The 17,106-nt window shown below is 40.0% G+C and overlaps 1 protein-coding gene across 1 annotated transcript; it reads right to left on the minus strand.

Annotated features, from left to right (window-relative positions):
• Positions 1-286: 286 nt before the first annotated feature.
• Positions 287-16,413, minus strand: kcng2 (potassium voltage-gated channel, subfamily G, member 2). Its single transcript, XM_062435584.1, has 2 exons — positions 15,640-16,413; positions 287-1,114 (listed from the first exon to the last, which is right to left on the minus strand). The coding sequence occupies exons 1-2, from the start codon at positions 16,411-16,413 to the stop codon at positions 287-289; spliced, it is 1,602 nt and encodes a 533-aa protein (XP_062291568.1).
• Between the last annotated feature and the right edge of the window lie 693 nt (positions 16,414-17,106).

Below are 17,106 nucleotides of genomic sequence, written 5' to 3' on the forward strand. Positions count from 1 at the left end.
CGTATTGTCTTATATGATTTCAGTTGTTTGATCATGAATGTTGTATTGTCACTCATCTTGTATTAGTCAAATTTGTAGAAAAAAAGACCTCTGCAGCTCCTCTGTAAAACTTGGGAAACTCAGCTACACTCTGGTGCACAAGCACTTTACACAATCAAAGCAGAAACCCAAAGCTCCACAGGATAAAATCTCCTCTTGTTAACAATCCTGCAGTTTCTCAACTTTAAAGTCCCAGCTCTGTATCAGGACCTTCAGGCTGCCACTTGAACACCTACAGACAGCGTGGCTAAGTTTGCATGGACGCTTTTATCTCAGCAGCCCTCTGAGCAGCCATGGACTTCCTTCGTTGCACGGATGAAGCTGCAGCCTCTGCAATGCCGTGGTAGCTGTCCGTCTCCTGAGAGTCTTCGCTATTCTGAGACTTGGTGCTGTCCTGCGAGTCCACTTTCTGCCTATTTGCCCGGTTCTGCTCCTCCTTCAGCTCAACATAGGAGCGAGAGAAGGTGTGAAAGATAGATGTGACGGGGAATGCCATGAGGAGGATGCCGCTCAGGATGCTGCTGAGCGCCACCACCTGGCCTGGAATGCTTCTGGGCACCATGTCCCCGTAGCCCACCGTGGTCATGGAGATCACTGCCCACCAGTAGCTCCCGGGGATGCTCGTAAACTCCTGCTTGGCGCCCATCTCGCTCTCAGCTAGGAACACCAGTGGGGAGAAAAGGGCCATGGCCACACACAGGAACAGCAGCAGCAGGCCGAACTCGCGGGTACACCGCCTCACCGTCAGACCAAGTGTCTGCAAGCCTAAGGAATGGCGGGCCAACCTCATCACATAAAAGATCCGTAAAGCTCGGAGGACACGGAGAACTAGCCCCACCTTCTCCAGATAGTTGTTCCCTGAGCCTGCAGGTTTCCCTCCCTCTGACAGAGAGTCCACAATGAGGGTGATGTAGTAGGGAAGGATGGCCACCACATCGATAACATTGAGAGGCGTCCGCAGGAACATACACTTGCTCTGTGTCTGAATGAAGCGCAGCAGGAACTCCAGGGAGAACCAGGCGACACACACCGTCTCCAACACGAAGATGTTATAGCACCTCTGGGAGCACTCACCCTGTAAGAGAAAAAAAGGCACATAAAGACAGCCATTAAGGGTTGTGTTACATTACGCAACAGCCAGAACCCCCTTCAGCAAGGGAGATATGTGAACTCCAAAAAGCACTTCAGATAAGGGTGGCATGAAGACGCGGCATGAAGTCAGTAATTAATGATCTATTTCAAAGCCTGCTCGATTCGTGGATTTGTCATTGACAGGGGAGGTTGGTGCGTTTGATCTCGCAACAAAAAGGTGATTCTGTTCATTCAGAGAACAAAACACAAGAGAAAAGGCGATGAAAGATTCATGAGGCGTAAAACAAAGGCTTTGATTATTTCATCTGGTTAACCACACTAGACTCATGCATCAAACCTGATGCCATCGCGAGGTGAAAGTCGTTAGAGGTGTGGATGTGGAGACAATGTTACGTAAGAGAAAACAAGCAAACTGAGGCGATACTGTGGATTCTGAAACTTACCCAGGCTGACATATTCTCTCTTCTAATGATAATCTACTTTTTTGCTGCTGAAATAGCATTCATAAATATTTGAAATTATAATTATAAGAAATTACTTGCTTATTAAGTTAAAGTCACCCCTGAAGGAGAGTGGAAAAAGGAAATGTGCAAGTATGCTTTTTATGTTAATGTGAGATGTTCTTTTCTTTGTCTTGTTGACATATTTGTGTAGATTAATCAGAATATGCAGAAACAATCAAAAAGTTAAAAAAAAACCTTTCTTCTTCTGCTTTAAAAACCTCTAAATCTCTCTTCTTTGAGATGTCATGCAACGCTGTGAAATAGTTCAAACATCCTGAATCCTGAATCCTTCAAGACTCAGTTGAGGGTATTTGGTGCATAAGCCTTTAAATTTCAAGTACATGCACTGTGGTTGTAAAGGTTAGCTCCAGGTGTGAATGTGCAGAACTTGAAATGTAAAAGCAAAGCATAACTTTTAGTATTTGCTCAGTCAAAAGCTTTACTCATTCCGACTGACCGCTCTCACGCTGAGCCTCATGCATTTTTCAGAGTATACACTTCTTTTTTGCATAAACCATGTTTTTTTACCCTTGGGACATCAAATTTGCTAAACCCATTAAGGACCATGTAAATCACTGATGGGGCAAAGCTGGAGTTTCAGTTTTTCAACCATTACTGTGGTGGCCGAACTGAATTAAATGTATTAAAAGCAGAAATGTTTGGGTTGCTCATGGCTAGATAGAGATGAAAGTAGCAATTTCGAGCATACCTGGGTCTTAAGTGAATGTTAAAATGATTTAAATTACTACCTTGAAATTGGCTCTGTTGCAGGCTTTGTGACAATACCTTTAATGCTTCAGTCTGACCTCCGCAGTCTGGATGTAAAAGAATTGTAACCCTCACCAACATCACTTGCTAGCTTAGAATTATACAGTAAATCATCAGACATGCTCTCCATGATTTCTTGCGTTGTGTGATATTGGAATTTTAAAGGTGGATAGGACTGACAAAACTTGACTAACTGTTGAAAAGTTGATGTTCTTTTATAGTAAAACCTTTATTACTTTGTGTTTCAAGGGCTAATAGGATCCCCAGTAAATATATCTTAGCAACAGCTGGTCAAAAGCAGTTAAAAAGTGTAATTATTCACATACTACAACAGTAATGGAGCCTTTTTTCCCTTACACCTGTTACTGAGGAATACCAACACAGTCATTTTCTGTCACTAAGTCACAATTGGCTGAAGTACACAGTGAAATAAAAAATCAGTCCCCTGCCTCAGCACAGCTCTATAGGTACTTGGCCAGCAGCTACCAGCATTGACATATGCTTCATAATCCAATAACCATGCATCCTGTACCATGTGTGTATCCATGAGATGAAGAGTACAGATCGTCAGCCTCAATTTTGGAGGCTTTCCATCCAAATGAGACCAGAGATTTAAAATCAAAAGCTTTTTTTTTCATATCCCTCCTTTTCAGAGTGTCAAAAAACCTTTGGATAGATTATAAAGGCTGATTATTATTATATGCTGTAAAACATACATATGCTTGTTATTTTGAGTGTTGATATCATACTATATCATTAATATCATAATTTCTCCCTTTTTATGTCTAATTCTCTTCTTATTCAGATGTAACTGAATGCTGATGTGTGTGACTATAAAAAAATGCTCTACTTAACAACGCTTCACATTCTTGATGTTTCAGTTATCAATCCATGTATTGAATCATCAGGCTCCTGTGGCAGACCGTTTGGGAACTGCAAAAGCAGTTTTCTTTGCCCCAATTTTGACTTTGACTGCTGGGAGATTAAAGGCAATCTCCAAGCTCGGCTGGTGCAGCACAGAGATTCAAATTCGAGCTGAAATCCGCCCTCTAACCACATGCTGTCATTTCACATCCAAAGTAATAAGAGTCTGAAGCCAAAACAAATAAATGTGCCAGTGTCCAAATCCGTAAGGAGCTCGCTCATTCTCACATGCTAACCAGTATGTTTCACACTTCCTCTCACAGTGTCTGTGCCTGTGACACATTTGTAACTGATATTGTCCCTTTCCTCCAATTTGACCAGTGTATTTGTTTTGTTCTCCGTCAGAGGCTTTCTGGCTGAATGCGTTTTCCAGCTCCCTCCACACTGAAAAGCCTCTGATGCACGCAGCACTGTGCAGAATCAAATTAAATTCACATAATTATCCGGCTCACCGATCAGAGGACTCTGAACCTGTCACAGCTCAAGACAAGCATGTATACCAAGAAGCGATGGATCACCTCTGATCTCCACAAATAAGCTGGGGTGGGTGTGATTCACAAATGGCCGGACCTCCAGTACCGCATTGGTACTGGTGCTTTTAATGGATTTTATTTACCACTCTCATTTGATCACCTCACTGGGCTCAACTGTGCGTGACTGAGTGTCTGTGTGTCTTTGTGTTTGCTCTGCAGCCCAGACTGAGTTTCAACACTTCTCCCTCTCCTCCAGAAAGCATCTTTGTATGTGTCTTCAAAAATAGGACTCTTATCACAGAATAAGATTGTGTGTGAATCCTTAAGGGTTTTAAAGGTATAGTATTCTCCAATATGAACCAAGTACCATTTTCATCCATAAGAGATGGCAGATTTATAATAAACCCTTAAGTCAAGGTTTCACTTTCAGCACTGTCACTGGTTGTGTTTGTTAGTGTGTGAATACAATGTACACATATGGTAGAGCAAGCTGAATATTTAACATTGAAATATTGCTGACATAAGTCGATGTTCTAACACATAAAGTTGTGTTTAGTCATGAATATCTAAGTGTATTGAAGAGAGTTTGGTACAGGATGAAAAGGGCTCTTTTACCAACAATTGGTGGTACCAATTAAATAAATGCATTGTTACATCTGTATGTGTTCCCTGTGCTGTTTGTCCCTTTTCCTCTCTTGTCTCTTGATCCACTCAGGTCTTCAATAAGGTGCACATGGCCCAGGAAAGGAAGATGTTGATAGTTTTTATGTGGTAGTGCTGTTGTCATTTATATTCTTTATTTACTGTCTTGGCTGTTTTGTATGTCTTTGTTAATAAATCCCATGATTTCAGTGTTTTAAAAGGTATTGTTATTTCGATTCAATGGTGGAGTGTTCTCACCCCATAGGACAGACTAAGGGTGTAACAGAACCAAAATGCTCCCTTTTACATTGTCTTGTTCCTGCTGCTGACGTGCTTCACACAAATATACCTGGCTCATCCATGTGTGAATGAGTAACCCTGACGCTCCGTGCTAAAACTCATAGAAATTGTACGCCACAAGCATTATTGACATTCATTTGAATAAAATTTGCTCACTGAATATATTCGCCCCAAACATTTACTCGCTGCCGGGTTGCGTGGCCCACTGCACATGCACATTGGTTTGCTTAGTCTTAGTCATTAGACATCAAATTAGGATGATGTCACAAACATAAACATAGTTTTCTAGGCTATGGGAACTTTTGGGGAATATATAACTCTTACTGACTGCTGTTATTACAAAGAAAACCAGACCAAATCTCAACTAGGACCTACAATCCAATAGTTGTTGAGGTATTTTACTTAAAACCACAATATCAACCTATTGGTGGCACAAAAGAGAAAGTCAAGGGATTATGAATATCAGCAGGATTTATCCCCTGGGAGCCCCAAGTGCACAAAAATGTAATGGCAACCCATCCAATATTTGTCTGGGCCAAAGTGGTGGACTGACCGACCCACAAACTAAGACCATCATCCTTAGAGCCACGCTGCTAACATGGCTTAAAATCAGAAATATATGTCCTGTCAGACGGTTATAGCAATACTATACGTGAATTGTATTTAAAGACAACAATTGTGCAATGGCTAAAAAAATTCAAGGTGAGTTATTTCATTTCAACATGCACTATTCTGGAAACTCTCAATAGCCCATTATGCTTGTACTGTATTTGTCTGACAATTTAAATCCCTTACCTGTCCACAATACACTATGACACTCACCCAGAGCATGCTGGGATAGGCTTCAGTATCCCTTTAGTTGCAGTGGATTTAATAACCATTAGCTTGTATTACTTGCTACATTTCACTGACCTCATGTCTTAGTGTCTACTGCTGATCTAAACCCTGTCAATCAGGTATATTTCGATCCTCATCTTAATTCTTCTCCCACAACCACTAAAGATGGCCTTCATTCAGTATAAATCTGTGATATTGAATGCTGGTTTTGAAGATTATTGCAGGTAACTAGGATGCCTGGAAATGTGTAGACAGCAAAATCTGAGGAGAAGGATGGTACAGCGAAAGCTGCCAGAGGGAGAAATGAGAGCAGAGAGACGCTTGCTGTTTTTCCATCAGAGTCATTTTACACAAATTATGACAAATAGGCCGTTTTTTCCACCAAGTCAATAGCTGCTGTGTGTATAATCGCTTCTCAGAATGAACAAATAATAATATTTTATCAGTCATTGGTCTGCTGTGTCGCTACAAACCTGGCTGTGACTTATGGTTCGGTGACTCCTCCCGATATCTGTGTGTTTGTGTGCAAAAAGACTCGAAACTATGCTGTGGCTGCTGAATCTTGATTAGCAGGTGAATTACTGTATTCCCCTCACACCCCAGATTCAATCATTACATAATCATGATTACTTTGTCTGGAACTTTTTTTCCAAAGATTTTTAATAAACACAGCCTTTGCCTAGCAAAGACGCCTAATCCAGAACCGCCACCGAGATTGATCTCATTTTTTTAATCAGTTAGGATTATTTATTTATCTTTCAATAGCTTGACAACACCACTATAACTCAAATGCACGAGGGCACAAAACCAAAGCAGCTTTACGGCTTGTCAGTATGTATTTATTACAGTCGGTTCTTTGGGGAGGGCAGCAGAACTTTATGGCCAATGTTTTTCTATTTGTTCCTGGTAAAAAAGAGGTCTCCCAACCTGCAACCAAACTTGCAAACGTAAGCAGCTTTCAGAACACTTGATTACTGTTTCCTTTGTAAAAGCCAATAATACACATTTAGACATCTTGTACCTTATAGCTTGTGTTGCACATTTGCAAATCTGGAGACATTAATGAATTGTTCTGTCTTGTACACCTGATAATGTGAATAGCTAGCCATCCATTAGAACCTGCAACAATAGGAACACTGTGTCTTTACACTGTATATACATACACTGTTATTTATATCCTATTCTCTTAGCTGTGACAACCAAAATTCCCCATGGGGGTCATTACAGTTTATTATAATCTAACCTTATCTTAAGTACCATATATATTGATGGCTGTTGACCTCTCACACTGATGAGTGTATGCTCCCAAAATCTCTCTCTCTCTCTCTCTCTCTCTCTCTCTCTCTCTCTCTCTCTCTCTCTCTCTCTCTCTCTCTCTCTCTCTCTCTCTCTCTCTCTCTCTCTCTCTCTCTCTCTCTCTCTCTCTCTCTCTCTCTCTCTCTCTCTCTTTCTCACTCTGCCCCTTCCCCATGTTTAAATACGCCACTCAGACTGATAGACAGGAAGTGATGAAGAAGGAGCCGACTCATGTAAAATGTAATAACAGCGGTCTGGTTTATCGTCTAGTTTTGGTTCTTTATAAGAGTGTTTTTGGTTAATTGTGATTTAGTAAAGAGTCAATTCATTTGATCCAAATAGCTCTAACATTACTGTTCCAACTATTACAAGCAGAGCATTAACATTTATGAGCAAGGCTAATGAAACTCAATTGGGCTGAAAATGATTGTCTTTAAAATAAAAAAATCACACATTTTAAATGATATTCCACTTGAGCAGAACACTTGGACACAGGCTGAAAGCTCAATCTCCTGAGATTCAAAATCCTCTCCCTGTTTTGATTAGATTTTGGCACAACTGTACCCTCACATCCCCGGAGGATCATTACTCAATATCCTTCATCTTTTCCACACGGCAAAGTGCTTCCTTTGTGGTTATGCTGGAGAAAAATATTTTTTAAAATATTGGATATTACTGGACATCATTTCAGTTATGGGCAGACAGACTGCTCAAGCTGCTCAAATTGTTCTAATGCAAATGCTTCTGTGGTAACAGGAGAAGCATTTTCTGATACTTCAAGTCAATGGCCTTTCCTCTTCATGTGTTGAGAGGCTGTTCAGCTGTGCTAGCAGCTCCGCAGGGAGGAGTAATTACAGCAAGCAGAGCTGGGGTATTTTTCTGGTAGCAAGGCATAGGATAAATACATTATTTAGCAGCTTTTACTCTCAATTTCATGTAGATTATCAACGAATCCTGAATCCAAATGGCAATGCACCAGCTTTATAAAACATATGTTAAATACCTGTGGTGCAAAAAAGTTCAAATTTAGCCCCAGTTAAATCAGAATGGGGTTTAGATTGAAAGGCAGTAGTGGTGTGAAGTAATCTGAGAAATATCTGTTATCTGACCACATTTAGTCACATTTTACAGGCTAAACCCATTGACATTGAGGAAATAATCCTACATGAAGCTGTTACAGTTGATCGCCCATGTTTACGTTTTGGCGTTTTGGTGATCTCAAGCCTGGGTATGTTACAACATTTTCTGCATTATTGTTGTACTACAACACATTATATCAACTACATTCATCTATTTTCATTGTTTGGCCACAAATCAACAAATAGCCTTGAATCTCTTGTCACTATTGGATACAAAAGTCCTGTTTTAATAATTGCTTAATGCTATTTTTTTTTCTTTATTTTTTTATATAGCGCCAAATCGGGACAAAAGTTATCTCAGGGCACTTTTCACATAGAGCAGATGTGGACCATACTTTTTAATTTAATTTACAGAGACCCAACATTCCCCCATGAGCAAGCACTTGGCAACAGTGTCAAGGCAAAAACTCCTCTTTAACAAGTAGAAACCTCAAGCAGAACCAATCTCTAGGTGGGCGGCCATCTGCCTTGACCAGTTGGGATGAGAGAATAAGAAGAAAGGAGGGAGAGGAGAGAGACAGAGAGAGATGGAGACAAGAGAGAGAGACATATATAACACATCTGTCCTTGAAAAAAAATAGTGAGATTCTCTTCAGCGATGGTAAAGCTTTTTAATCAACCTGCTTCACTTTTTTAAAACATTTTTTTTAGTTTTTACAAAGACGTAGCACAGTATGTGATAATTATGAGGTATGTAGTAAAAAGACAACAAACATACTTTTCAACAATTCCTACTTAAAGGACCAGTGTGTAGAATTTAGTGGCATCTAGTGGTGAGGTTGCAGATTGCAACTAACTGAATACACCTCCACTCACCCTCCCCTTTCAAGCATGTTAGAGAACCTGTGGTGGCCACGAAAAATGGCTCATTAAGATGTTGTGGCTAGCATGTTAGCAAACAGAGCAACATGGCCATTATCTTGGAGTCTCCTCGTGTCCACCTGACAAAAGGTACAAGCTTCCATCTACTGAGAAAAAGTAACTTACAGTCTTTAGCTTGCTAGACAGTCCAACCAGCCACTTATTTACTTATTTTCTGCTCTTTTGTGATAGTCAAATAATGTACATTCGCCTGGCCTATCTCTGCTTGTTTTCTAGGAAGAGCTGCCAACAGGATAAGAGCAACCATGCAGTGGGTGTGTGGACTGGAAAAACAAAAAATGAGCCAAAAATTGAGTGGAGTTGCAGAGTTGGGTGTTGAGTCTCAGCGGGTTGTTGGGTTAGACCGTTTCGAATTAGATAGATAGATTAGATGTATTACAGGCCATCATTTCTGTGCTTAACTGTCCATATAGCCACTTATTTTGAGTTGTATTAGTTATAATCTCTTGGAAGATTAATATAGTCACCTAAAATGTTCTTGGGGGGAATTCTACCATTTTGTTTTTGTTACAGAGCAAATGGCACCAATTTTAGAAATGACATTAGATAACTTATATTTGTAAATAATCAAATCAAAGGTTAGTTAATGATATTGTGCAGTTAACTTTTAATGTACCAATTTTACATATTCATACTCATACTCCTCAGATTTTTTTGAGGTACAATTCTAAACTTTTTTACAGCTTCAAGAAACATTTTGAATCCAATTTCAATATTGACAGAATATTTCAGTCCCTTTACAATCTCTACATCACCTCTAGACTCACCAGGAATTATTTACAGGGCACAAATCATCACCACTATGATGGACTGCACAATTCTTTGAGCGTGAACAGCAGTATGTCTAACTCACAGTCAAGACGAATGAGTGATGTGACTCTTTTCAGTACAAACTACGACTACATTCTCTCCATTTTCCTACACACATTCCTTTCTCACCCGTCCACAACCTCTGAGCTGTTCTATCAGTTCCTCTGTGATGATATATGGCTATGGTTGGGCTGTGCCTTAAAGTGACTGGGATTTACATCAGAATGGAGTGTATAGGGCTGTGAGGCATGAGCAGTCACTGAAAGGTTAGATCCACAGCCGGGGCTCTCGCAGGAGATAAATGGGACAAGAACGGGGTCTCTAAAGATGCTTATGTGAACAGAGTAAGCAATTCTGAGGGAGGAAATCGACAAAACACTTGAGATGTTTAATCCCCTATTCATCCAGTGAGTGTGGACGAGGGACCATAAAACGTGAAATACAATATAGCTTTTCTTTTTATTTGCTTGTGTGTGCGTGTGTGTGTGTGTGTGTGTGTGAGAGAGAGAGAGAGAGAGAGAGAGAGAAAGAGGCAGAGAGAAAAGTCTCCCAGCCACTGTATCCTTCTCTAAGAGCCCCATTAGATTAGACAGACTGGCTAAGTGCTCCTTTAAAATTTCTGGTTTGTGCTGAACTCTTTCCTCCAGGTCAAGTGACGGAGTGCATAAAGATAGCTGCTTCCTGGGTTTAGGTTGCACTGCCCTGCTGCTTTACGGTGTAATTTAATTTAGGCTGGAATCTACATATCTGATAGTTCACATTTAATTTACTGTCAAATAAAACGTTTTTTACTAGGCCGGGACTCATTTTTTATCAGGTAAGCCCAGCTGAAGTCATTATAGCTGCTATAATCAATATTTAATGTTAACAATGGATCACATAACTATGTGAAAGGGTTGCTTGTAGAATGAACCCTCAGAAAATGATCACCTGACTCTGAAGTTGTTGTTCAACTTCACGCAGAAGTTTTTTTATTTTTATCTTTATTTTTTAGTCTTCAACTTTACTGTTTTGATTGAGTCTCACAGCTCTCATTGTGTCACATAGCTGTTTTTTTGGTGAAAATGTTCTAAAAACCTATATCTGTAGTGCAGTACACCTGCACAGCATCAAACAGCAGACAAATTAAGTTATGAACATAGTACAACATTTAGCTGCTAAGGGTTGGATATTTCTCTCTGGAGATAGCTGAAACCAAAAACAGCCAGAGTGAGAGTGAATGTTGAATTTTCGTTCGCTAGATGGTCATAAACATTATAACAAATTAATGCTTAATGATGCACTGTGTCTGGTGGATGTGCAATTACGCAACTGTTGCTTACATTTCAATCTAAAAGGTGATAATGTGTCAGTGTTGTGTTCGCAGCTTATTTCCACTGCTCCAAAACAAAAGCGTTGTGCATCCTCCATCCATTTGTAAGATTTTGTACGACTTAAATGACTCTCAATTACTTACAGCTTCACAATTGCCCTATTTAAAGTGACTTTAGCATCAGTGATTAAACCATAACCCACAGGTAGTCAACATTAATGTTAGGTTGTTGTCCTTTGCAAAGTTGCTAAGTTAGCTTAGTAGGAAAATTAATTAATAACATTGAAATTCGTTCTGTAATAACAGGATGTGGATGAGATTTTTACAAAGAGTCAAGAATTATATAATGTCAGTAAAAATGTCAGACATTTTGAGAAATGTAGCTTTCTTTAACATTAAATAATCAGCTGTGCTATCTGGCTAATAAGCTAAAGTCTTTGCACAAACATTTTCTTATTCAGTATCTCAACTACATAACAAAATTGAACAGTAAACAATTAAAGGGTTAAGTCTCTTAGTTAAGTTAAGACTTTTAGCCTACTAATAGAGGTGGTTTGATGATAAACATAGCAGGCAAAGCATATGATAGTGGTATCAACTTGGTTTGGTATGAATTAGTATATATGAATATACAGTATATAGTTAAACTGTGTCCCCTCAGAAAAGAATTCATGACACCCCTAAACCATTTTTTACCAAAAATATTATTATTATAGGTTTAAATCAATAAAATTGGTTTAAATTTGTTCAAATGGTTGAATTAGCAGTATAATTATTATTATTAGTCAAATCAGAAGCTTTTATATTTGCTGCTGATAAGACTGGCGAAATAGGATTTCCAAAACACTGCATGGAACAAACACACAATATATTATAATTTAGACATGGGTATCTGAGGAAATGATCATTTCATTAGTGAAAGGAGGATCTGTGCTGATGTAAATGGCTGGCTATCAACGCTAATGGATATTAGGATGCTCTGTAATGGAGGGGGATGAGTGGGTGGACTCGTCTCAAAGAGATGTGGTAATCAGCGAAAGCAATTCAACCGCGTTGAGGTGGATTCCATTAAAGTGTTCGGCTACATAACTACCATGCTTGTCATTTATATGGATGAAGACGACGCTGGAAGTAAAGCCCACTCATGGCACACATGTTTAGGTTTTTCAGAGTCAGTTGCCAAAATCTCTTTCTCCTAAAATGCTAATGAAGAGAAAAATACTCCACAGTAAATGCTGTCTGACACATCAGTACACACAGTAACACATGATCACACCTTTATTTTTCTTTCTCAACCATTGTGAGAAGGTTTATTTCGTCTCTTTATATTGTGTTCGATTCACTTATGTGCACATGGCCCAATTACCAACTAGCCAGAGCCTCTAAACAAAAGTTGCGTGCGTTCATAACACTTAAAAGACAAAGTTAGTCACATTAAGATACTTTTTTGGGATTAATTTACTTTCTCTCTCTAACATGGCTGTTAAGAATATTTGAATAAGTGGCAGAAGACTTCATTTTGCTATGCTAGATTTTTCAAAACTGACAGCCACCTCATTATACCCATACACCCTTGCATTTTGGGGTGGCTTCCTGTGGCTGGTTCGAATAAGGTTCTCACTCCTAATGAACCATGCCACAATTCTCGCAGAGGAGGAGCGAGACTGACTCATTTTCAGGCATCTCTGGGTGGTTAATTGGTGCCACAATGACACTGTTTTCAGCTGTCCTGAGTTTGAAACATAGTGTGTCTCTAATTACACCTGTCGTTCTTCTGATTCCAATAATTAAAGCTCCAGATTCATACAAGCATGTAATGACAGATGACACTTAATTGGCAATACAGTAGGATGAGATAATATTTAAGCCAGTCTTCGTTCAGCTTTTACTCGCTTTGTTTGCCTGATTGATTTTCCCTTTGAAGCTTACGCACTTATTACGAACGCCCTCTTCCAAGTCTGCTGATGGAGACATTTCTTTGACAGAGAGTGAGGCTGTGGGGCTTTTCTTTAATCATACTCTGGTCCACTGATACCATTCAGGAGTTGAATTAGTGTGATAAAAAGACACTCTGGAATGTGATCTCCAAGGCCTCTGAAGTCTCTGAGGGAGAAAGGAGGCATGATGAAGCACAGGAGGAAGAAATCGTCAACTTCCTTTTCTTTTGACTCCGCACAAACTGTGACGACATGTGTAGTTAATGGTAACAAAAAGTCAGCGATAGCAATATTTCTCTTCTTGCGAGATGGAAGCTAAATGCAGCAACAAATGGATCTTCTCTGCTCTCACATTCAGACCTAGTTAGAGACCAGGGACTGTAAGATATGAGGTTTATAATTTCATTGAGATATTTCTAAGGTTTGGGCATTGGAATTGACATTGGCATGGGGGGCATTGTTACAAACATAATTAGATGCTTACACCTATTTACTTCGTTTCAGGAAGTGAGATGAGACAGTTGATATCAATCCCATATTTGTGGGTCAAGTCAGGAATTAAAGCTCACTGAATAATATGCAGTTGATATGTGTTGTCTTGTTTGTTTCTGTTTACCAATAAATTATGGTAACATTTTCTTGATACACATTTTAACATATACCCGTGTGGCAGGGTTACCTATGTAGCAGATATAGTCAGTTAGAACATGGTCTGGTTTTGGTCTCAGTATTAGTATGATGGTACCAAACCTGTCAACAACATAATTCTGGCAAGCTGCCAATTTTTTTTTGCCAATTTAACAACCTTTGTGAACGTATTTTCTTCAAAGTACCCTAGCAACAAAGCTAACATTTTCACGAGACATCAGCCAGAAACATGACTGAGAACATAAATGTCAATGAGCTGTGAATGTGTGTACCAGTGCCCTACCATCATTGATCCCCCTTGTTAGATGGAGAAGCTCTTCCTCTTTTGTGGTTGCTCTAAAGGACTTCACTCTTTAAGTTTTTTAAGAGTGTACACCAGTGTTCTGTGGACTGCATTAAAGTTAAGAAATTACAGGAAGATTTAAACCAATATTGATGGGATGTCTTTAAAATGTTAATCTTTCGTGGATATCCAAATCACTGCATAATGTCATGCACAAATTAGCATCCTAGTGACATCTTGAGCCAACCTGGCAACACTGGCTGTGCACATTAACTGCACCCAGCTGCGGTTAGCCAAGAAATTGTACTGGCACAAAACTCCCCTTAAAATCAAAAATTGATCATTTTACATCTCTGTTTGGATTAAATACACAAGATACAAAAGAGTTATTACGCAGTGTTTTTCACTAGCAAGGATAGTTGTTTCCTGCTGCCTCCAGCCCTCTATCTTCATATTTGACATACAGACATTAGATTGTTCAGGAAAGTTAGATGTTGAACTAATCACAATTTTTCCTATAGGAGAAATTAGGTTTTTCTTTTTTTTCATGGTAAAATGTTTGTGAATGCACAGAATCTCTGGATTGTCAAAGGTGCATTCAAATATGTCATATACAGTCTACATAGCAGCTAAATCCATTTGTCTAAATGAAGCATCCAAATGAAAATAAAACACAGTATACATCTATTTTTTTTTCTTTTTGCATCTCCCATTTTGTTCACTGGTCAGCTGGTCTAGATAAGGTTTTGGTAAACAAGCTTTAACCGTATGGATTAAGACTTCATGGCTATAATTTACATAATCATCATGTTATGCAACAATAATGAGCTTATTTCAGATTCACTTTGTGCTTTTTTCGTATTCATTTTTTGGAAGCAGGTCAAGAGAAAGGAACAACATTGGGGGAATATCTGGGATTTTGCAAATACAGAACTGAAGCCCAATTCAAGGTAGGACTATTCATTCATTTAAAGATGCAAGTAGTATATGCTCCCATCAATTAATGCATACATTTGGGAGCACATAAATCCTATATTGCTACAAAGGAATGTATGCTGCGATAGTGAAGGGAATTACACAATAATCTGGTATTCAAGCAAAGGGAGAGGAAGAGTTGTTGTGGCTGAGCCTTCGCCTCTGTCTCTGTCATGATGATTTACAATAAAGCCCAGGAAGACTCTGTATGTGGGCTGCTGCATCAACCTAATCTGAATTTTACTGTAGCAGCTGCTAAACACACATCCCTATGGCTGTTCTGGAAAAATAGGAATCTTGAGACTGCAGTTCCTTCGTCATAAAGTCATAACTACAGTGTTCCTCATGACAATCTGTTCAGCGTGTAATAGTTTTATCATTTGCTCTGCAGTTAAATTCCATGGAGACCATTCATGATATGCAAGGTCTTACTCAAAAAGGTTCTTTTTTTGCTGGGACCTAATATTAATGACTTTACATTACTGTCTTCCTTATTACTTTTCTAAAGCTGGTAATTGGATCCTGTCTTATGTTTCATAGTTCAGGGATGCCTTTCTTTTGTACCCCTTTGTTTAATCATGGTTTTCTAAATGATTTAGCTACCCAGTGCTGCTGCCACGGATAACTGAAAATCCAATAACTCACAAGACTTCATTCCAGAAACTAAATATGAAGAACCAAATATGAGTTTGAACTTTCTGGATGATTTAAATTGAATCTGTGAACAAGAAAGTCTCAGAAAAATGTTATTACTGAAACTGATAATGGACGAGACTCACCCTCTCCTCCTCTTCTCTGAGGTCTGGCATGGTGCTGATACACAGCGTCACAGCGGTGATGGCTACAAACACAACTGACAGACAGGCAAAGATCTTCCCCGGCAGGCCAGAATGGGGGTTCTCCACCATGTCCCTCAGTTGCCGCATGCAGCCCCCTGTATTATTATCCTCCTGTGACCCTGTTCCAGGAACCTGCTGGCTCTCCTCACAGGACTGTGGCGATGTAAGATCGGCTTCCTCTTCCTCAAGCCTCTGCTGCTCCTTGTACTCCTCCTGCCGGAGCCGCAGCTTCCTGAGGCAACACCAGTCCAGGTTGTTCTCCTCCACCCCCCAGTATAGCAGTTCCTCCTGAAAGGACAGGGCACACATCTCCCTCAGCAGCCGCAGTTTTCCTGCTGCCAGGAAAGTGACAATGGTGCGAAAAGCAGATGGACTTCGGTCAAAGAAATACTCGTTGCGGCTGCAGTCGTAGTCGTCACACACGTCCATGATCTCGGCCTCATTGCTGCAGCTGCGCAGCTTTCCCAGCCTCGTCAAGGGAAACTCATCCAGTGTGGACCAGGGGATACGGTACTTGATGCCCCCCACATTAATAATGGCCGCCGTGTCATCTCCATCCTGTTGGCGGGGCTGAGGCTGTAGCAGGAGCTGGGCTCGCTTGTAGAACAAACCCTTATTGGCAGTGACTTCTCGCGGGTTCTCCACAGGGTTAAAATGGAAGGTGGTGAACTGGTGCTCAGTGCTGCCTGCCAGGAATGCCACCTCCTGGTACATCCCTGACGCTGTGCTGGGGGACCCTGTCCTGCACAATGCGATGGGAGGGGAGCTTCACAGAGAATGTGAGGTGACCGGGAGCTTGTCACCCATTCAACAACCCATCACGTCTCTGTAGGACAGAAAACCAAATTCAAGTTTTGGTTACTTTACATCCTTTTTACCTCTGGCCATTGTATCACTGAATCCAAACAATCACATTTCTACCACAGCATGTTATGAGGCCATAACAGGTCTATAATGGTCAGTATGGGTCAACTGAACTGTTTTTAAGGGGGGTAAAAGCACTTGATTGAAGCATAGCTGAGCCTTCCGATGTCAGATTTGGGGGATCTACATCTGACATGTTTTAGAACTGTCTGAAACTAATAATCCCACACTTCACTTAGCTCATTACATGCAGCAATTGGCCAAGTGAGTGGAGGTAAAAAACAATCCAAGTCTGGCTGTTTGGAACAGGTACACTCCTTAGATGTATTTGACATTTTCATCAGGGCCTATCTTTACATTTGTTCGGACTTGTTTTCCCTGCAGAATTCTTGTAGACCAACTAACCGGACATTTTTCATGGTCACATAAGGTATATCAGTGCCATTAAAGGAACATTTTTACCATATTTACTGTTTAATCCAAACCATGATCTTTCCTTAACCCTTACCAAATGTTTTTTCTGCAAACCTAACCATTTTAACC

This window comes from Scomber scombrus, chromosome 16, assembly GCF_963691925.1.
Source record: "Scomber scombrus chromosome 16, fScoSco1.1, whole genome shotgun sequence".
Lineage (NCBI taxonomy): Eukaryota > Metazoa > Chordata > Actinopteri > Scombriformes > Scombridae > Scomber > Scomber scombrus.